General features: G+C 49.4%; 3 protein-coding genes across 4 annotated transcripts; 1 reads left to right on the plus strand and 2 right to left on the minus strand.

Annotated features, from left to right (window-relative positions):
* Positions 1-7,069: 7,069 nt before the first annotated feature.
* Positions 7,070-7,706, plus strand: LOC123082443 (uncharacterized). The gene has a single exon (XM_044504769.1). The coding sequence runs from the start codon at positions 7,163-7,165 to the stop codon at positions 7,505-7,507; it is 345 nt and encodes a 114-aa protein (XP_044360704.1). The 5' UTR covers positions 7,070-7,162; the 3' UTR covers positions 7,508-7,706.
* A 2,046-nt stretch (positions 7,707-9,752) lies between these two features.
* On the minus strand, positions 9,753-10,584 carry LOC123082444 (glycine-rich protein 2). Its single transcript, XM_044504770.1, has one exon. It carries the CDS (start codon positions 10,486-10,488, stop codon positions 9,997-9,999), a length of 492 nt encoding a protein of 163 aa, XP_044360705.1. The 5' UTR covers positions 10,489-10,584; the 3' UTR covers positions 9,753-9,996.
* Positions 10,585-20,937: 10,353 nt separating this feature from the next.
* LOC123087301 (thymocyte nuclear protein 1) lies at positions 20,938-22,261 on the minus strand. Of its 2 annotated transcripts, none has more exons than XM_044509291.1 (2): positions 21,379-22,261; positions 20,938-21,255 (listed from the first exon to the last, which is right to left on the minus strand). In XM_044509291.1, the coding sequence occupies exon 1, from the start codon at positions 22,196-22,198 to the stop codon at positions 21,398-21,400; it is 801 nt and encodes a 266-aa protein (XP_044365226.1). In that variant the 5' UTR covers positions 22,199-22,261; the 3' UTR covers positions 20,938-21,255; positions 21,379-21,397. The 2 variants fall into 2 exon arrangements, with proteins under 2 accessions (XP_044365226.1, XP_044365225.1); XM_044509290.1 differs by having other exon boundaries at positions 20,938-21,249; positions 21,379-22,254.

The following is a 22,261-nucleotide window of genomic DNA, read 5'->3' on the forward strand; positions in this document are numbered from 1 at the left end:
TATTGGCTCCTACATATTCTACAAAGATCTTTATCGGTCAAACCGCATAACAACATACTTCATTCCCTTTGTCATCGGTATGTTACTTGCCCGAGATTCGATTGTCGGTCATACCTAGTTCAATCTCGTTACCACCAGCAAATCCCTTTACTCGTTTCATAATGCATCATCCCGCAACGAACTCATTAGTCCCATTGCTTGCAAGGCTTATAGTGATGTGTCTTACCGAGAGGGCCCAGAGATACCTCTCTGATACACGGAGTGAAAAATCCTAATCTCGATCTATGCCAACTCAACAAACACCTCCGGAGACACATGTAGAGCATCTTTATAATCACTCAGTTACGTTGTGACGTTTGATAGCACACAAGGTGTTCCTCTGGTAGTCAGGAGTTGCATAATCTCATAGTCAGAGGAATATGTATAAGTCATGAAGAAAGCAATAGCAATAAAACTAGACGATCATAATGCTAAGCTAACGGATGGGTCTTGTCCATCACATCATTCTCTAATAATGTGATCCCGTTCATCAAATGACAACACATTGTTAGAAATATGCCCTAGAGGCAATAATAAAGTGGTTATTATTATTTTCCGTGTTCATGATAATTGCCTATTGTTCATGCTATAATTATATTAACCGGAAACCGTAATACATGTGTGAATACATAGATCATAATATGTCCCTGGTAAGCCTCAAGTTGACTAGCTCGTTGATCAATAGATGGTCATGGTTTCCTGACCATGGACATTGGATGTCATTGATAACTGGATCACATCATTAGGAGAATGATGTGATGGACAAGACCCAATCGTAAGCGTAGCACAAGATCGTGTAGTTCGTTTGCTAAAGCTTTTCTAATGTCAAGTATCATTTCCTTAGACCACGAGATTGTGCAACTCCCGGATACCGTAGGAATGCTTTGGGCGTACCTAACGTCACAACGTAATTGGGTGGCTATAAAGGTGCACTACAGGTATTTCCGAAAGTATCTATTGGGTTGGCATGAATCGAGACTGGGATTTGTCACTCCATATGACGGAGAGGTATCTCTGGGCCCACTCGGTAATGCATCATCATAACGAGCTCAATGTGACTAAGGAGTTAGCCACGGGATCATGCATTACAGAACGAGTAAAGAGACTTGCCGGTAACGAGATTGAACGAGGTATAGAGATAACGACGATCGAATCTCGGGCAAGTAACATGCCGATGGACAAAGGGAATTGTATACAGGATTGATTGAATCCCCGACATCGTGGTTCATCCGATGAGATCATCGTGTAACATGTGGGAGCCAACATGGGTATCCAGATCCCGCTGTTGGTTATTGGCCGAAGAGGTGTCTCGGTCATGTCTACATGGTTCCCGAACCCGTAGGGTCTACACACTTAAGGTTCGGTGACGCTAGAGTTGTTATGGGAAATGGTGTGTGGTTACAGAATGTTGTTCGGAGTCCGAGATGAGATTCCGGACGTCACGAGGAGTTTTAGAATGGTCCGGAGATGAAGATTTATGTATGGGAAGTCCTTATTCGGTCGCCGAAAGTGTTCGGGGGGTTACCGGTATTGTACCGGGACCACCGAAGGGGTTCCGGGGGTCCACCAGGAGGGTCCACCTGCCCCATAGGGCCCTATGGGCTGAATATAGAGGGGAACCAGCCCCTAGGTGGGCCGGGTGCCAACTCCCCCCAAGGGCCCATGCGCCTAGGGTTGGGGGAAACCCTAGAGGGGGCGTCCCCCACCTGGCTTGGGGGGCAAGCCTCCCCTTGGCCGCCGCCCCCTCCCCCCTTCTAGATGCATCTAGGGGGGTGGCCCCCTCTCCCTTGCCCCTATATATAGTGGGGGTGGGAGGGCAGCCACAACCTTCCCCTGGCGCAGCCCTCCCCCTCTTCAACACCTCCTCCTCCTCCTCCGTCGCGCATGGCGAAGCTCTACCGGAGAACCACGAACTCCATCACCACTACACCGTCGTGCTGTAGGAGTTATCCCTCAACTTATCCTCTCCCCTTGCTGGATCAAGCAGGAGGCGACGTCCCCGGACTGTATGTGTGTTGAACGCAGAGGCGCCATTGTTCGGCGCTTAGATCGGAATCGACCGCGATCTGAATCGATGCGTGTACGACTCCACCAACGGCGTTCTTGCAACGCTTCCGCTTAGCGATCTCCAAGGGTATGAAGATGCACTCCCTCTCTCTCATTGCTAGCATCTCCTAGATTGATCTTGGTGACACGTAGGAAATTTTTTAAATTATTGGTACGTTCCCCTACAGTGGCATGATGAGCTAGGTCTATGCGTAGATTCTATGCACGAGTAGAACACAAAGCAGTTGTGGGCGATGATTTGTTCAATTTGCTTACAGTTACTAGTCTTATCTTGATTCGGCGGCATTGTGGGATGAAGCGGCCCGGACCGACCTTACACGTACGCTTACGTGAGACTGATTCCACCGACTGACATGCACTTGATGCATAAGGTGGCTAGCGGGTGTCTGTCTCTCCCACTTTAGTCGGATCGAATTCGATGAAAAAGGTCCTTATGAAGGGTAAATAGCAATTGGCATATCACGGTTGTGGTTTTGCGTAGGTAAGAAACGTTCTTGCTAGAAACACATAGCAGACACGTAAAAAAGTGCAACAACAATTAGAAGACATCTAACTTGTTTTTGCAGGCTATGCTATGTGATGTGATATGGCCAAAAGGATGTGATGAATGATGTATGTGATGTATGAGATTGATCATGTTCTTCTAATAGGAATCATGACTTCCATGTCGATGAATATGACAACCGGCAGGAGCCATAGAAGTTGTCTTAATTTATTGTATGACCTGCTGTCAATGAAAACGCCATGTAATTACTTTACTTTATTGCTAACCATTAGTCATAGTAGTAGAAGTAATAGTTGGCGAGACAACTTCATGTAGACACGATGATGGAGATCATGGTGTCATGCCGGTGACGATGGTGTTCATGCCGTGCCTCGAAGATGGAGATCAATGGCGCAAGACGATATTGGCCATATCATGTCACTTTATGATTTGCATGTGATGTTTGTCATGTTTACATCTTATTTTTAGAACGATGGTAGCATAAATAAGATGATTCCTCACTAAAATTTCAAGAAAAGTGTTCCCCCTAACTGTGCATCATTGCGAAGGTTCATTGTTTCGAAGCACCACGTGATGATCGGGTGTGATAGATTCTAACGTTAGCATACAATGGGTGTAAGCCAGATTTACACATGCAAAACACTTAGGTTGACTTGGCGAGCCTAGCATGTACAGACATACCTCGGAACACAGGAGAAAGATATGAGTTAGAGAGAGACCGAGGGGACGGGATGCGTTGGTATTTTATACACTGCTGTTGTAGTTACAGCATAGCTGGCGACAAAATAGTAGTAGCGCGGTGTGTTTCACCTGCGCTACAACTATCTAGTTAGTATAGCGCAGGTTTTGCACCCCCCCCCCCCCCGCTACTACTACAACATGTCCGGGTGGTACAATGGGAATCACTTAGTAGTAGCATGGGATTTATACCCAACGCTACTCCTATCAACTTAGTAGCAATGTGGGTTTATATCCCGCGCTACTACTAATTATCAGTAGCGCGGGGTAGATAACCCACGCTACTACTAAGATTCTACCTATAAGGTATTTCCTAGTAGTCCTCCAAACTACCTTCCGTATACAATCATTTTGATTTTCTAATGTATGTGTCAACTCAAAACTTTCCCTTATTTTTCTGACTCTTTTGATTGGTCATGACCTCGGGAAAGCTAATACTTGGTGTTGCAAATATCTAACTGAACCAGTTGAAGCATTAAGCATGTATGATCAGTTTTATTATGGAGAGCAACTTGAGTTGAATGATCATGATTCATCAAAGCATCACATCCTTTTGCTGCTACATTATGAAACTATTAACATTACCCTTACACATGGGTATCTAGTGTGCTTTTCTTGTACTAACCGTAGCAACCCTTAAGTGCAAATGCATCACTCTAAGCTTTTTCCCTCGTTATAGTCTCTGAAAAGGTAGCAACATAAAAAATAATCTGTATGCACCTTGTCACTATAGTCAAGCCACCATATTCACTGAACGATTCTGGATTGAATATTCATTGAGCGACTCCAATTCCCCTCTTTGGATAATCAATGTTAAGCGGTGGCATGTATAGGTCCCATATGTTTAAGTATCTTTGCTTAATCTTAGGTTGTTTATTAGGACTTCTTGTATACTATGAAATTCTCTTTTGACCAGTCAGATCATAACACAACTCATCTGAAATAATTTCTCCCTAAATAGAAGGCTTTGGGAGATTGCTTGCATCTAGGGGCGGAGCTTTGTTGGGGCTAAAATCGGCCCATGGCCCGCCCAGGTTTTTCAGACATTTTTTATACCTATACGTGATGCTTCGTAACTGTTACGATCGATCAATCTATCCAATCCAAGCCGCCATGTTATGTGCGCACACAACACGAGCAAAGGCCGCCAACCTGCCAGGACTCGTGTCGACAACCGGCCCCCACCAGCCTCGACCTCATAGATAGGATGATCTCCTCACTGCTAAACGCATGCTTCCTGCTGCTTGCTCTATGGCTCCTCCGCCTCCACGTGACCTCGTCGTGGTGCCATCCTCCCTCCCCTCCGGACTCCATCCTCCGCACTTGCTAGTCTGGCCCCAGCCATCGGGATCCTGTCGTTGTGCCGCCCAAATGCCTCTGACCCCTGCCTCCGCTGACCACTGCAACCTGCTCGCTACCAACCAGTACTGTGAGACTGCTGCCGACGCTGAGCACCGTGTCGCCGGTCATTTTTTCTAAATGCCTAAAAAAAGCTATTGAGTGTTCACAAATTGATTGTAGGAAATTCAATGAGAACAAAAGCTATTGAGTATTCACAAATGCCTAAAAAAATTGTGATCTTTAGTCTGGCCCGCCCAACTTTTTCTTTGAAGCTTCGCCACTGCTTGCATCAACGATGCATTTTGCCTATGTCTTACGAGTGGACTTGAAGTGCCTGCATCATTATCTGGCGTTGGTCACCGATTTCTCTTTGTCAACTATTGTTCCATAGCCTATTAGTCAAAATAAAAGGAATAAGCAAATAGAAGACTAGGGCAAAAGGCATTGTCGTAGTAGTCTACTAGGCTAGATAGGATATGCACAAAAGAGAGGAGACATGGTAATCTCATCTTACCACCTCGAATTTGGACTACAATTCTTGTCTTGTCATTGGCGCCTCACGACTGATCCATGGGAGAACAAGAGAGGTGTGAAATAGATCGCCTAGTCAAGGAAGCGAATAACCAACACTAGTGGAAGAAAATAGTGTCCACAGGCCATCACAACCACTAGTGAAAGAAAAGCTCAGTTGCTAGTGGCACACAGATTTAGGCTAAGTAAAACAAAACTATAGTGTTCATGGAATACATCATGATTGCTAATGGGAAAAGGAGAAAATGAAAAGATTAGTGCTCATGATATATAACTAAGAACGAACAAAGTATTATTCAAAAACGTAGTTTCTTTATTGGCTATGAACTAATCATGCCCACTGAAACAAACGTATAGGTATGTGAAACATTTTTGAGTATTTTGTAACAAACCAATGCTCTATTAATGCAAGTGCTAAGCCATGCCACATAAGCAAAGAGTTGATGTGACATATTATTAAGGAGGAGTGAGAGAGATGATTTTGGCATTGTCAGAAGAGCGAAGGCATCTACAAGGCTTTGTGTATATTTCAATCATGTGTAGCTCTGCTCATCCTTGTAAGCGCATAATTGCATAAGATCCCGCAACTGATTAAATTGATAATTCAACTTGTAATAAAATATACACATGTGCATTAATGAGTTTTGTTTCCAAGCCTTCTCATTATCACACAAGGTCCTCCCATTGCATTCTCTCAGAAAAAAAACTTTAGGTTGGGAGCGGTCTTATAGCAGTTAGTTGTTATTACTTAGCCGTGTCACTAACTCACTTCCAATAACAATTATACTTGTAGCATCAACCTACCTCTTGACGGCTACGCGGAGTGACATACATTCGACAACTTATATAAAAGGACCTAAAGAAAAAGTCCCAAAGCATGTCATACGGTCATGGCAATTATAGTTAAAGAATCCAACAACCATCCACCAAAGATATAAGGCCATATGTATATATGTCAATCACGTACTATTTCGTGTGCGTTTTTAGGAACATGATATAGATGCAAACATTCTTTTCTCCCTAAAAATGCGCATAATAGATAAGGTTGTACAATTGATTAAACATAAAAAAATTAACTATGACAAACCACACATTCAAGGGGGTTTAGTTCCTAAGCCTTATTCACATGCTAATCATTTGCTCGAAGCAACTTGCAATTAGGAGGGTCGTATAGAAGACCCCGATGTCATTTTTATTATGTTTGAGGCCTTTGTACTTCCGGTTAATCCTTATAATAGATCTGATTCTTTTCACAAAGAAAAAGAAAGTGGCACAACCAACAACAATTAGTTTAGCAAGTCCTGGTGCTCGTATTTATACTGCATTCATCTTAGGATTTCCGGCAATGCACATTTAGTGGGAGGAGACGTTACAGTCCACTATAAGGCGTCTATCATGACTTCATAAAATCTCAAAATGTTATGCCGGATCAGTCTGTCAGAGGTGTTTTTGTACTAGTGTTAAAAGAGAAAGAAAAACATCGAGCTACCCCCTGCCGGCTACGCAGCGTGACATGAATTTCAACAACCGATATAAAAGGACCCGAAGAAAAAACCCCGAATCACACGGTCACATCCACACGAGCTACATAGTTAAAGAATCCAATAACCAATCCGCCGATCCCAAGTCTGCATACGTGATGGCATACGTGTCGTCGCGGCTCGATCGGCTAGGCAGGCGCGCACGGCACGACCGGCCGGCCCCGTTCCACCACCCATTGACCGCCCTTTTCCACGTGTTCCTACCATTCGCCCGTGCGCTGCACCCGGCCAGCCAGCCCACCCGGCCGCCAAGTCCCATTCAGCTCTGACCAGACCAGAGCGCGCGCCTGCCTACATATGCAGCGCGCGCGCCCGCCGTGTCTCCTTGTCTGACAGCGCTGGCCGATCAAGCTCGCTCGCTCGCACCGACGACGACGACTAGGAAGAAGAGGAACGGCCGATGGAGCACGGCGAGGGGAGGCACGAGGCGGCGCTGAGGGCGGTGCAGAGGGCGCCGGCCAAGCCGTGGCGCGGCGCCGGCGCCCCGCCGCCGCCCAGGGTGTACCGGGTGGAGCCCCGGGACTTCCGGGAGCTCGTGCAGAGGCTCACCGGCGCCGGCACGGCCACGACCGGCTCGCCGGCCGTGGGAGCGAGGAAGGCGCCGGGTCATGCGGCCGCGGCGCACGGGCGCAGGGAGGCCGCCCCCGTGGAGCAGTTCGACTACTCGTCGTGGTTCTCCGCGCCGCTGCTCAGCCCCGCGTCCATGCCGGCCGGCATGGACGCCCACCATGGCGCTCTGCTGTAGGAGAGTTGTGCTACGGTCGCCGCTCGCCGCCACTCGGCACTTGTAAAATCGAGCTACATGCCACAGTTCCATCGCTTCTTCCCTCCTCGTTATTTCCTTTCGAGGGATGATGACACATGACAGTGCTTTCGCTCGTGTACGTAATTGAGTATAGTTCTTTTTATGAATATAATAAATGAATTATTAGTTTGCTCTGCAATTCTCTGTTTCTTCCATGGGAATGGATGACACATGACAGTGCTTTACTTCATGTATGTTAAGGTCCAGTTCTTTGGGGGTTTATTGGGTGGTTGTCAAAATAAACTTAAGTCCTTTTCTTCGTTTTTATTTAGGGTCTGTCTAGGACACATCTAGATGTGACATAGTTATGTCACATCTAAGCTGATTTTCACTTTGTTTGTGATCTATTTTTTTTGTCTTAGTTTTTTTTGTTTCTTATTGCTTCATTATATATTTGTGGGAGGTTAGATGTGACATCCTTAAAAAACATCTAGATGTGAATTAGACAAACTATTTTATTTATTCTGCATATTAGTTTGACCTAAGTCAAATTTTATGAAGTTTAACCAAGTTTTATCAAAAACAATCTCAACTTTCGTAATAAAAGATATACATGGGATGAAAATATATGGAATGATGGTTCTAATGGTATTGATTCGTACTGTGGATGTTAATTTTTTTTAATGTTAACTTGATCAAAGTTTAGAAAGTTTGGCTCGAGAAAAAGCTAATATGCCACAGAGGGAGTATATATTCTCATGAATAGTAGGTGAACTAGTTTGCTATGGAATTCTCTGTTTCTTCTGAATCCCAATGATGGCAGATGCTTTGCTTCCAGCACGCGCGTGATTATTCCCGACATCATTAGCTAGACTTTATTAATTATACTTTTCATTAGCGAGATGAAGCAGTCGTCCTCTCCTTGCAGATAGAGAATCTAGTTAGGTGCCCAGAGTGTGGCATGTGGAAATTGTGTTCATAGGTGGCGTGGTTAGCGCCTACCCCCTTTCTTCCTCTTTCACATTTTCTCCTATTTACATTTTTAGACCAGGAAGTCATTTTATATAAAACAAATTTGTTTTACCAAAACATCCCTTTACGAATAGGCCCAAGAAAAATATGTCGCCGCCTTTGACTTGCACAAGTCCATGGCACGGCGAGCAAGCGATGTTGCACGTAGAGCCTTTCTGGATTCTGCCTAGGCTGGCCGCGCCAATGCGAGGGCGAGCCAAAATATTTGCGGCCGTTTTCGCCGCCCACACTAGACACCCCTGGTCATTACAATATATCAACCACATGTATACATCACACTATCTATGAGCTTGCAAATGTCCAAAGAACTTCGATAATGTTAGAAATCCTGACATCGCTAATTTCATCTCTAACATTTTGGGGCATTGTGAAAACTCAAAGCATCTGACTTGTCGACGATGGATTCATCTTGTGGTGCCCCATCATCGCTAATAAGGCAATGACGAACCATCCACCCCAAAGGCACCATCTTTCCTCCGGCCGACAGCATAGAGACCCCTCCATTTCAAGTACCAGTTCAAGTTTATCAACAGAAAAAGGTACGAATTCAAGTTGATCTGGTGTTGGGCCATGCTACAAGAGGGGATTGTGCAACACACACAAACAAATTGTACGGACAAGTAAAAGAAACCTTCTAGTTAAGGGCTCCTTTGGTTCAAAGAAAAAGTAGAGAAAAATTGTAGTAATAGAAAAAATTCTATAGTGGTATTTTTCATGTGTTTGGTTTAAACGAACGGGCAAAGAAAAAAAATAGAGATTTTTTATTCTTTGAACCCAGTTTCAAAGGAAAAACGTAGGATTTCTAACATCTAATTGACATCTTTTTCAAATTGCTATGCAAGAAGAATGAGGCTAAGAACCTTAGTAATAGAAAATTTTCTATAGTGGTATTTTTCATGTGTTTGGTTCAAAGGAACGGGCAAAGGAAAAATAGAGATTTTTTATTCTTTATTAAACCCAGTTTCAGAGGAAAAAAACATAGAAATTCCCTCTTGCATACTTGCATACTTTTCACATTTTTCCTTTGTAGTAACATTTAAATGTGACATACTTGCATACTTGTATACTTGCATACTTTTTCACATTTAAAACCAGAAGTTTGAATTCTGAAATTTTCAGAAAAAATCGAGCTCCATGGAGCCCGGTCACCAAAACACCCCACTCGCTCATAATCTTGTGAAATGTACTGCATTTGAAGAAACAGCAAGACCCAAGAGTAATATCTCTATGTTTATTTGCTCATACACTTCATAGTTCATAGCAATTCTGACACCCATGAGGCGACGATATTACAGCCGACTAGAACGACATCGGGGAGGAAACATACAGCCGTATGCGCCTCCTCTGCGTATCACGCAAGATAGCTACGTATAATGTGGTGCTCACCGGCGCCATCGATGACCATGGAAGCCAAGGAGCCGCCGAGCTCCCCGTACGTACGTACGATCGATCAGCACTCAGCAGTAGGCGATGCACTTGGTCTTGCAGTCGACGGTGCAGCCGCCCCCGCCGCCGCCGCCGCCGTACCCCTTGCCGGCGCCGCTGTAGGAGGAGAAGCACTTCTTGGGGCACGTCAGCTTCTTCTTGTAGCAGGGGCCCTTCTCGGAGCAGACGGTGGTGGAGGCCGCCACGCCGCCGCGCGAGTACCCGCCGTCGGGCCCGCCGTAGCCCCCGCCCCACCCGCCCCCCATCCCGGGCACGGTGAACCCGGGGATGGTGCCGAAGCCGGGGATGGCGGGCATCCCGCCTCCGTCGACGGCGCCCGACCCGGGGGGCTTGGTGGCTGGTGGCACGTACGGCTTGGCCGGCTTCTTGCCGGGCGCCGGGCCCGAGGGGTACTTGGTCTTCGCCTTGGCGGCGCTGCTGGAGACGTCGCGCGCGGCCAGGGCGGGGGTGCACGCGAGGGCGAGCAGCAGGAGGAGCGCGGGGGCGCGGCGAATGCCGGCCATCGTGGGCTCGTGTTCTGGCTCGAGCTTGTGCGCTTTTGATGAGTTTCTGCCGACTTGCCGCGTCAATGGTGTGGTATGGTACCATGTGGGCTACCCGGGGTCGCCATTAAGTAGGGGAGGGACGGGACGAGATGATCGAGCGACGAGGCCTCGGAGGAGAGCGACGGGTCGGCGAGGCCGCGAGATGCGCATTGAAGGAGCGGTGGACGTGTGAGAGACGATCAGGGGGAGGTTGGGGCACTGGCAGCGTCAATAGTAGTGGCAGTACACAGAGCTGCACCGTACTACCACCAGTGCATAGGCTCAGCGGAGTTATGGTCGCTGCAAGCTGCGCCGCTGCACGCCGTTTGGTTCGAACCAGAACCACCATTTTGAGGGAGCCCGAACCACAAACCAGATGCAGTGTGAGAGCATCTACTGCCGCGACCTGCAAATCCGTACCCTCAAACGCTCACAGACGCGTCCATTCATCAGGCACTTCTCAAATCCTGTTGTTCACATTCATGTGTCTTATATTCGGTCCCTCAAATCCATACTAGCATGCAACATAGATAAGCAGAACGTAGATCATCACGCAAACATAGAATCGAACAGAGGAATGCACATTCAATGACCAAAAGATCACCGACGGATGTCCGAAAGATCGACAGTTCACAAAATTCACATAAACAACAGACCAATTTAAACTAGATTACTAGAAACTTGAAGTTGAAGACGTAGACGGCGGAGATTCACCATTTCCTCGCCGGGCCTTTGCCCTTTCGGTCGTCGGCGCAGCTGTAGGCATCGGCGACTGGTGGCGGGTCGTCCGAGGAGGAGCCGTGGTCATCGTTGGCAACAGAGGTGTCGGAGAGGATGGCGGGCGCCGCCGGACCTCCCTATCCGAGTAAATTGCACAAAACCACCATTTCAAAAGGCAATACATTTTTTTGCAAAAAACACCATGTCTTCAGTAATGTTTTTGCAAAAAACACTGATCGGCACATATGGCTCATTTAAATGCGTTTATGACAGATGGAATCTGTTTTCCGCCTACGTGGCATAACTGTTTAGCTTTAATACGAAAAACCTCCTAAACTTTTTCCCCGCTTCCCAGGCCCATCCCGACCACGGTCACACACACGTCCCACGACCGCCCCCATCCCGATTCTGGCAGAGGCCCCCATCACCATTCCGGCACCGGTGCGCCCCAAGGTCTGCATCCCCTTGGGCACCGGCGTGCTCGAGCTCGGCGACGGAGCCGATGCTCCACCCTCCCCCCTGCGCTGCCTCGCTCCGGCCAGCCGCCCTTCGCGGTTCCCCGTGGCTGCCGCAGCCCATGTCGCCGGCGCTGCTTGCCGCTGCTCTCCGCTGTAGCCCTGCCGCTGCTGCTTTTCCCTACCACTGCACCACAGTCGACATGCGCCTCCGCCTTCCTGCAGTGGCCTCGTGCCTGCTCTCGCTCCTCCGCTCGCGCGCGCCGCCCATCGAGGTCCCCGTCCGCCTGTGCCGCTCCGGCGCTCGGCCATCGGGTCGCCCCGCGCCAGCTCCGCCCACGCCCCGGCGAATCCCCTGCGGCTCTTGTCCGCGGCACTGCGGCGGATCCCCCGCGCCTTCCTCCCGCCTCGCACGTGCAGCGCCTCACCACAGCCGACGTGTGTGACGCCCCGATTCAATCGTACACTAATCATGCACGCAAATGTGTACGATCAAGATCAGGGACTCACGGGAAGATATCACAACACAACTCTACAAATAAAATAAGTCATACAAGCATCATAATACAAGCCAGGGGCCTCGAGGGCTCGAATACAAGTGCTCGATCATAGACGAGTCAGCGGAAGCAACAATATCTGAATACAGACATAAGTTAAACAAGTTTGCCTTAAGAAGGCTAGCACAAACATGGATACAGATCGAAAGAGGCGCAGGCCTCCTGCCTGGGATCCTCCTAACTACTCTTGGTCGTCGTCAACGGGCTGCACGTAGTAGTAGGCACCTCCAGTGTAGTAGTCGTCGTCGACGGTGGCGTCTGGCTCCAGGGCTCCAGCATCTGGTTGCGACAACCAGGAAGAAAGGAAAGGGGGAAAAAGGGGGGGAGAAAGCAACCGTGAGTACTCATCCAAAGTACTCGCAAGCAAGAAACTATACTACATATGCATGGGTATATGTGTAAGAAGGCCATATCAGTGGACTGAACTGCAGAATGCCAGAATAAGAGGGGGATAGCTAGTCCTATCGAAGACTACGCTTCTGGCAGCCTCCGTCTTGCAGCATGTAGAAGAGAGTAGACTGAAGTCCTCCAAGTAGCATCTCCAAGTAGCATCTCCAAATAGCATCTCCAAGTAGCATCTCCAGATAGCATCTTCAAGTAGCAACGCATAGCATAATCCTACCCGGCGATCCTCTCCTCGTCGCCCTGTAGAAAAGCGATCACCGGGTTGTCTGTGGAACTTGGAAGGGTGTGTTTTATTAAGTATCCGGTTCTAGTTGTCATAAGGTCAAGGTACAACTTCAAGTCGTCCTGTTACCGAAGATCACGGCTATTCGAATAGATTAACTTCCCTGCAGGGGTGCACCACATAACCCAACACACTCGATCCCATTTGGCCGGACACACTTTCCTGGGTCATGCCCGGCCGCGGAAGATCAACACGTCGCAGCCCCACCTAGACAAAACAAAGAGGCCAGCACGCCGGTCTAAACCTAAGCGCGCAGGGGTCTGGGCCCATCGCCCTGAGCACACCTGCACGTTGCGTGGGCGGCCGAAAGCAGACCTAGCCTAGTGGCGTTCCAGTCCAATTCGGCGCGCGCCGCTCCGTCGCTGACGTCTGAAGTGCTTCGGCTGATACCACGACGTCGGGATACCCATAACTACTCCCACGTAGAGGGTTAGTGCGTATAGGCTCGTAGCCGACTCAGATCAAATACCAAGATCTCGTTAAGCGTGTTAAGTATCCGCGAACGCCGAACAGGGCCAGGCCCACCTCTCTCCTAGGTGGTCTCAACCTGCCCTGTCGCTCCGCCACAAAGTAACCGTCGGGGACCGTCGGGAACCCAGGCCCACCTCTACCGGGATGGAGCCACCTGTCCTTTCAGCCCCCAACTCCGAACAGTATCACAGGTAATGTAACAGTGTAAAGTATATAGTATATGCCCGTGATCACCTCCCGAAGTGATCACAGCCCAATAGTATAGCATGGCAGACGGACAAGAGTGTAGGGCCACTGATGGAACACTAGCATCCTATACTAAGCATTTAGGATTGCGGGTAAGGTATCAATGACTGTAGCAGCAATGACAGGCTATGCATCAGAATAGGATTAACGGAAAGCAGTAACAAGCTACACTACTCTAATGCAAGCAGTATAGAGAAGAGTAGGCGATATCTGGTGATCAAAGGGGGGGGGGGCTTGCCTGGTTGCTCTGGCAAGAGAGAGGGGTCGTCAACTCCGTAGTCGAACTGGTCAGCAGCAGCGTCGGTCTCGTAGTCTACCGGAGAGAAGAGGGGGAAGAAATAATGAATACAGAGCAAACAAAGCACCACAAAATATATCAAGGCAATACGCGGTGTTCGGTGTGCCCTAACGCGGTAGTAGGTGATACCGGTGAAGGGGGAAAAACCCCCGGGAAAGTATTCCCGGTGTTTCGTGTTTTCGGGCAGAGGAGCCGAAGGGGGAAAGTTGCGGGTTCGATAGGTTAGGGGTGTGTGGCGGACGAACGGACCGTGTATCCGGATTCGTCTCGTCGTTCTGAGCAACTTTCATGTTGAAAATATTTTAATCCGAGTTACTGATTAAAAGATATGATTTTCTAAAGATTTTATTAATTTCTGAAATTTAATTAATTATTTAATTTAATTCGAAAAATGGATTAATGACATCAGCATGATGTCATGCTGATGTCAGCAGTCAACAGGGTTGACTGGTCAACCTGACCAGTGGGTCCAGGGGGACCCACCTGTCATTCACTATGATTAACTAAAACAGATTAATTAGTTTAATTAGTGATTAGATTAATCTAATCAGGATTAATTAACTTAATTAATTACTTAATTAATTAATTAATATTTTAATTATTATTATCTATTTATTTTATTTTTATTATTATTTTTCTTTTCTTTTTTTTATCGTCCTGGGGGCGGGCCCCTCTGGTCAGTGGCACAGGGGGTTAGTGGGTTTGGGCATTCGGGTGCGGGCGTGCGCCCGAGGGGCGTAGCGGGCAACGGGCGCCGTGTGCAGGGGGGCAGGCGCCACTCGGGCGGGCGTATGCCCGAGGGCACTGGGCGCGCGTGGCGCACGCCGGCGCCGGCGATCAGGCAAAGGGAGGCGGTGGAGGGCCGACTGCGGTGGCGGCGGGTGCGCGCCTGGGCACGTCCAGGGAGCGGCGTGCACGACCGGGGTGCGTCCGATGCGCGAGCATGGCCGCCGGGCGCGTGCGGGGCGGTGACCGCAAGAGGTGGCCGGAGCGGGGGGGTGCGGGAAGCGACCTACGTCGACCGGATCACAGGGGAACGGAGCAAAGACGGACGAGGCCTCACCGGGGCCTGTAGTTGTGCAAAAGTCGGCTCGGGGAGGGGCCGGGGATGCGTTTCCGGCGACGAGGACGTTGGTCGGCGACGGCGAGGCAGAGGCCTCAGGCGGGCGTCGCGCGACGGAGAAGAAGGGGCAAGGAGGCGACGCAGATGGGCACCAGCGTCGGGGGCGCGACGGTGACGAGGCACTCGAGTGGCAGCGTCATGGCGAGGGCGACAGGAGGTGTTGGGGCCGAGCCCCAGTTCAGATCGGGGGAGGGGGAGGGGCGTGTCAGCGAGCGAGAGAGGTGGGGGGGTCGCGCGCGGGGCTCTCCCCTGGCGGCGCTGGAGGAGAGGGTGGAGATCGTGGGGAGTGGGGGGTGAAGTGGGGAATGGGTTAGGGTTTGGGGGAGTGGGGGGGGGGTTAAGGAGGGGTAGGGTGGGCCGGTCGGGTAGCCTGGTTCGGCGGCCAGTTGGGCCGTTCGGCCCAGTTGGCCAGGGGGGTTTCCTCCTTCTTTTGTTATTTTTTTTGCTTTACCTTTTATCCATTTCTCTTTTATTTTAGTTGCACTATATTTTTGGTTTAGTAAAATATGAAAACAGCTCCAAAAATAGTGTGTCAAATTAATCCACTGTTCTAAGAAGTTTTACCTCAGAATAAAAATAGTTTAGTATTTGGTAAAATATATTAGGAGTATAACTAATTGTTTTGATGTTGTTTTAATCACTTAAGGGTATTTAAATATTTTATAATGACTGTTGTTACTCCACCAATAATATCCATGATTTATTTGTCACATTAATAACATTTTAGTTTTGACTTTTGAAAACTTTAATCGTTTGACTTGATTTTAAATTTGAATTCGAACCGTTTTTGAACCATCGCGAGATTAATAACAGTAACCGAGGTGACGTGGCATCATTAGCGTGGAATTACTGTAGCATGATTACCCGGGCGTCACAACGTGCCTGCGCATCTGCATCGCGGCGGGTCTCCTCCCCACCGGCGCCGCCTCCCCAGACCAGCTCGCGCCCGCATCCCGGCCCGCCAGCGTCGCCTCTGCTCCGCGCCGGCTCCGCGTCCCGCGCCGTCCGGCTTGCCGCTGCCGCCTCCTGCACGCTGGCTCCACCCGGGCCGAGCCCCTTGTTCGCCCCCTTCGCAGGCGTCCGCCTGCCAGCGTGGTCGGTTCCTCGGCCAGCCCGGCTCCGCCTCCGTGCGCCGCGCCCGCCGGGTGCGCCCGTGGCCGCCTGCTCCACCGCCGACTGCCGACTCCCTCCCGCGTCGCCCCGGCTCTGTCCGCGCGGCCGGCTTCGCCAGCGCCCGGCCGCCAGGTCGCCGCGCCCCTCTGCTTCGCCCTGGCCGCATCCCGGCCCCGGGTGGTCGAAGCGGGGGCTAATTGCTTTTTTGTTTTTGATTTAGGGGTGTCTATGTAAAATTCTAGGGTCTAGTTTGTAATTTTAGATTAAAATCTACCTGGCACAAAAAGTCATGCCACGTAGGCAAAAAACGGGCCCCACTTATTATAAACTCACTTAACTAAGCCCGATCCGCCGATCAGTGTCTTTTGCAAAAAGATTACCGAAGACATGGTGTTTTCTGCAAAAAAAAAGTATTGTAATGGTTTTCGCAAACCTTGCCTTCAAAATGGTGGTTTTGTGCAATTTACTCTCCCTGTCCTGCTGCCGCTTGAGCTTTGCGAGCTGAGCCGCCTCCCCCGCTGCCTCTGCCCCCTCGCGCTCGGACTACTCAATGGTAATCCGGAGCGCCATGGCGTTCTTCCGTCGGACCAGCCGCGCGCCCGTCTCTGCGATCGTAAGCGAACGGCGGTAGACCCACTCGAGGAGCGTGCGTCCCCATCGGGCTCCGCCTCCATCCCGCGCCGGGGCGGCGCACGGACTGCTTCGCCTCCCTCCTCTCCCTTTGCCGCTGCCGCTCGCCTTTGATTCTGGTGTGCGCGTTCGGGCCGGCGGGGCGGGCACAAGCACCCCCCGCTGCCCACGTGGGGGGGGGGCAGTAGGGGAGGCGCGGATTGCGCACGGGCCGGGAGGGGCCAGCGCCGGCGTCTGAGCTACGCCGACCGGGAAGCTGCGTCTGCGTCTAGGCTGCAGATCTGGAGTTGTCCCCGGTCTCCACCTTGGACCGCTCAAAAGTGATGCGGAGGGCATTGCTCATAGTCCGGATCCGGTCGGAGTCGGAGCGGCCGCCGAAGCTCGACATTGCGCCGGATTCGATCGAAAACGGTGCAAACAGCGAAGAGGGCGGAGCAAGAGAGGAGAGTGGGTGAGTTAGAATTTCGGGGCGATGAGCCGGATGTGGTTTTTTGCGGGACCACCGTGAGGTCAATGGTGAGTCAGGCTTGTCAGGCGGACGTGGCTGGGTCACCCTATATCGACTTCAGGTACCGGTTAGCCCGGGCGTTTGAGACCTGTTTGAGGCGTCCGTCTAGGTCAAAAAAATCAGTGACCGGACGGGCAGATGTTCTCACCCAAAGCTTGGCCAACACCTGTCTGTTTGGCATGTGCACATTGATGGCGCTCGCAGGGTGGCGACCGTTGCGTCCATCTCCCTCGGCCACCGCCACCGGCGGCTCCTCCCGTGGTAGAGTACCGCCATGGGACGTGTCCATGGATGTTGGTTCCGGAAGGGGAAATGGAGCGTGCGAGTCGCCGACAGGGATCATGGGAGGAATTGAAGGCGAAACAGATGACGGATGGTTCAGAGCGATCGGTGCTGGCACTGCGTGATCTCGCAGGCTTCCGCACGACCCTTCAGGTCTTGGCGCATTTATTGGTAAGGCTTTTATCTGAATCTGGATGGATGGGTGGGTGATGAGATGAGGTTGGAGGAGTTCAAGTGGTCAAGCAAATCCTATCTGCTCCCAGCCCATCATCCGAGTTCAAGGTGCATATTTCTAGAAGAATCCGTCGACAATGTTAGCGTAACCTTGTCTTCTCTCTCTCTTTTTTGGAAATTTGCTTAATTTTTTTCCTCGATGAAACTTTCGATATATTCATCTTCAATCATCATAGTACGAAGAACACAAGAAATAATAAAAATTACATTCAGATCCACACCTAGCAACAACTACAAGCACTGAAGCCTCGCCGCCGTCATCGCCTCTCCCTCGCTGGAGCCGAGCAAACTTGTTGTAGTAGACAGTCGGGACGTCGTCGTGTTAAGGCCTCATAGGACCAACGGAACAGAATAGTAGCCGTCGCCGATGAAGAGTAGCGTACATAAGAAGAATCCAACCTGAAGACACGCGAACATAAACAAAAAATGGCTAGATCCGAGCGGATCCATCAAAGACGCATCACCGGAATGAGACTAGACGCGGAGTACATTATTTCATCTTCAGAGAGCCGCCGCAGTCTCGCCTTCCTAAGCAGGACATAAACCCTGACAAAACTCGAAGAAAGAACTAAAAACGGAGCCCTCCTAACTTAAATGAATTGGGTAGTGCTCCTGCCTTTCTCTTCCAAAAAATAAGCACGTCCATAGAATTGTCAATAGGGGACTGATGTTCCCTCTCTTGAACTTTCGCTGCGGTGGGCTTCAAGCGTGACCCTAAAGTTGGCCCAAAGAGCACACGTGAAAAAGGACTAATCCCAGTTAATTACTTCTTGAAGAAAGAATGCCATTCACAAAAAAAAAAATTGTGAGACAGAAAAGGCTAAGAAACATAAATTTTCAATTGTCATGCTCTAGTTTATAGAAATAGCCATGCTATACTTTGTAAAATTGTCATCCTCTAATTTATAAATTTTCATGGCAACATTCAATAAATGTGACATGTCATCTACAAAAATAAAATTGTCATGCTCTAATTTATAAACAAACGGAATGTGCTGATTGGAACTATAACAGAAAATATGTTTACTAGATCATGACAAAAAATATAAACATTAGGGAGTTTCACAAAGGTAGACTAAGAAAAAAAAGTGGTTTCTCTAAAAATCATGAAAAAATTATATATGTCCACATTGCAAATTCCGCATTACAAAAAAGATTGTAGTTGTGAGCAGGCGGAAATTTTGGATGACAATAAATCTGATATTATACAAAAATTATTTTACCATGATATATATAAAATGTCATAACATGCACAATAAATTTGCCATGGTTTTTTAATCTGAAAATGCCATAATGAAAGGGGAAAATAAAAATGTTAATTGACCATGTGCCTAATACAAACATGATCCTAGATGCCACACTGTTTTATAAAACCAAAAATTCTAAAACTTTGACATGTGAACATTACAAAAATGTGTAAATTCAGCACAAAATATATAAAATTTTCCTTGTGATAAGTTAACAAATTCACAAAATTGCCATGTGGACATTATGAAAAAAATATAAGTATGTCATTTTTGAATATTTTTTTTGAATTTTTCATGTGACCAGCGGAAGATTTTTCAAAATTTGCAATGTGTACAAACTGTTTTTTTAGAAAATGCATAAAAACATGTAAAATTGCCATGTGAGAAAGTAGAACACATTTCCAGAATTGCCATGAATAAGGGAGCAAAATTCCTAAAGCTTGCCATGGGAGCATCAAAAGGACCTAAATTTGCCATGTTTGGAAGACAAAAATGTTACAAATTTGTCATGTGAGTAGGAGAAAATATTTCGAATTTGCAATATGTAGAAAATAACTTTTTTATAAAAAGGCAAAAAAATCTCAAATTTGCCATGTGACTATCAATTTTTTTAAAAAAATTGCCATGTCTTATACATCAAAAAGAGCAATTTTTCTATTTAAACATGATTATAAGCCGAATCAAGAGTCGATCGAACTTATAAAACAACTCAATAGAGAAAGCGGGGCGGAATCCATCAGACATGGTGGCAGCTGAGGTACACGAAACGCGGGTATGTGGTCAGGCCGACCTTGACGAGGATGACATTGAACCAGACGAGGAAGTCCACTGACGAAGGGTATCACGAGTGGGCACGAGCACCACACGTCCCCGGCGATCACTCCCCCGCACCTCGTTCCCCTTCCTCTGCTTGTCCCTTCGCCGCCGCTACAAACTCCCGCGCCAGTCTTGTTCCTTCCCCTCCTCCGCGGGTGGTACATCGCTTCATACATATGTTGATCACAAACATTCATACATAGTTTCATTCATCACAAAGAGACCAACATGTGCTAAATGAGAGTTGCATGATCATGGGTACCGGAAAGGCACCCAACGTGCCCCGGTAGCTAGATCTAAAGAAAAGCCAGCCTCACTCCTCGCCCAACGGGTGATTTGCTCATATGTTCGACTGGGTCCACATGGGATCACACGCTCAAGCTCATCGTCATTATAGTGCTCCATGATCTTGTTTGATAGTCGGTGCCTATACTCGAAGGTGTAACCGCTCTGCGTCAATGCCCTCTGCGCCAATGCTCTCTGCACCCGCACCCTGGCCGCCCTCACCTCCACCGCCTTCTTCTCTTCCTCCGTCAGCTCACCGAGCCCTGGATCTATCCTACTAGGGATTTGCACACCGAGCGCTGGATCCATCCTACTAGGGCTTTGCACAGTAGGGTGGCGGCTTAGGGTAAATAGGGGAGTGGCTGGACTGATTGGGAGGGATGGGATTCTATTCACAGCCTTTGTATTGCTGCACTCTGATGTAAGAACTGGTTATGTATCCGTTGAGCGATTATATTGTAGAAAGGGGTGAAAGCCCGGTTGTTATATCAGACACCTGTGTTGTGTTCTAACTCGCTGGCTTTTTGCCTGCATACAGATTATGATGAATATAAAAGCCACGCAGCTAGATGATGATGAATGATGATGTTATATCAGACTATGCGGCTTCTGCTGAAGCCTGTAGCGATGCTACTGATCGATGGTTGCAAAGGGGTCCGTTGAAACAGCGTGTACACAGCTACAATACACTTCCTACTTTAGTCACGGCATCCATATGATCATCATTTAACACACTACCTAATACAGGACATCCATAAAACTGTTGTGTGTCATACCATCCACGGCATGAAACCAACTGCTCGAAAATTCAGTGAACATCATATCCATACAGCCACAAAGAACATCATATGACCCAACCGTTCTTGCAAACATTGCCAACATCAACCAGTGAACTTATAAGTACTTACTAGCTAGAGAATACACAATTGGCCAGGCCGCGATGCAGAGACAGCAAACGTTAGAGAGGATACACAAAATGTCACTGAAATGCTCCTCAGAAATGCCATCTATTGCACTTGCAGGTCAAAAGACACCACAAAATGATCCTTCCCACGGCATTATGTCACCTGCATCTAGAACGATTTCACAAGATTAGCGGACAATTTTCATGGGAGAAATGTGAAGTGCAGAGTCAAATTAGCCACAGATTGCTCCGGGGAACAATTTTGCGTTTGCAGGAATGTTAGATTGTTTACCTTCAGAGTTCAGAGCATATCAAGCCTCTGTTTCTTCTTCTTCTCCCACCTCCCCGTCCTGCACGAAGCCACCACCCATCTCACAAATCCAATCCCAGACCTCCACCGGCACGGGCATGACCGACAGCCGGGCCTGCCGGATGAGCGCGAAGTCCTTCATCCCCTCCATCTCCCCCGCCGCCGCCGCCTTCTTGATCTCCTCCAGCGACACGGGCCTCCGGAGCTCCCCGACGGCGCGCACGTCCACAGCGCCGCCGGCCGTCGCCTCCCCCTCCTGGCCCTCGTACCACTCCCTGGCGACCTCGACGACGCCCACCACGCGGCGCGACGCGGCGCCGGCGCCCGAGTGGTAGAAGAGGCAGCGGTCGCCGCGGCGCATCGCGCGGAGGTTGTTCATGGCCTGGTGGTTGCGCACGCCGTCCCACGGCCCGACGCCGCCCGGCGCGCCCGCCTGGTCCGACCACGACCACTCCCCCGGCTCCGTCTTCAGCAGCCAGTACTTGCTTGCGGCCGGCGCTGCTCCTTTCTTGCCGGCCGCCGGCGCGGCTTTTTTGCCGGCAGCGGTCGTGGCGGGCACTGCTTTCTTGCCGGCCGCGGGCGCGGCTTTCTTGGCGGCAGCGGTCGTGGCGGGCACTGCTTTCTTGCCGGCGGCGGGCGCTGCTTTCTTGCTGGCGGCGGTGGCGGCGGTGGCGCCGCGAGCTGCTTTCCTCGGCATCCTGTGAGGGTTCAGGGCTGCGGCGATCGCCGGAGCAGGCAAGGATCTTATATTGGCGGGAAATTGGGCGCTAGGGATTGAGAACGCGCGGGGAATCCCTACCATGGCGATGGCTCCCGCTTCCCCTGCTCTCAAAGCCTAAAGCGAAACAGGCAGTCCAGACTAGGC

This window comes from Triticum aestivum, chromosome 4A, assembly GCF_018294505.1.
Source record: "Triticum aestivum cultivar Chinese Spring chromosome 4A, IWGSC CS RefSeq v2.1, whole genome shotgun sequence".
Classification (NCBI taxonomy): domain Eukaryota; kingdom Viridiplantae; phylum Streptophyta; class Magnoliopsida; order Poales; family Poaceae; genus Triticum; species Triticum aestivum.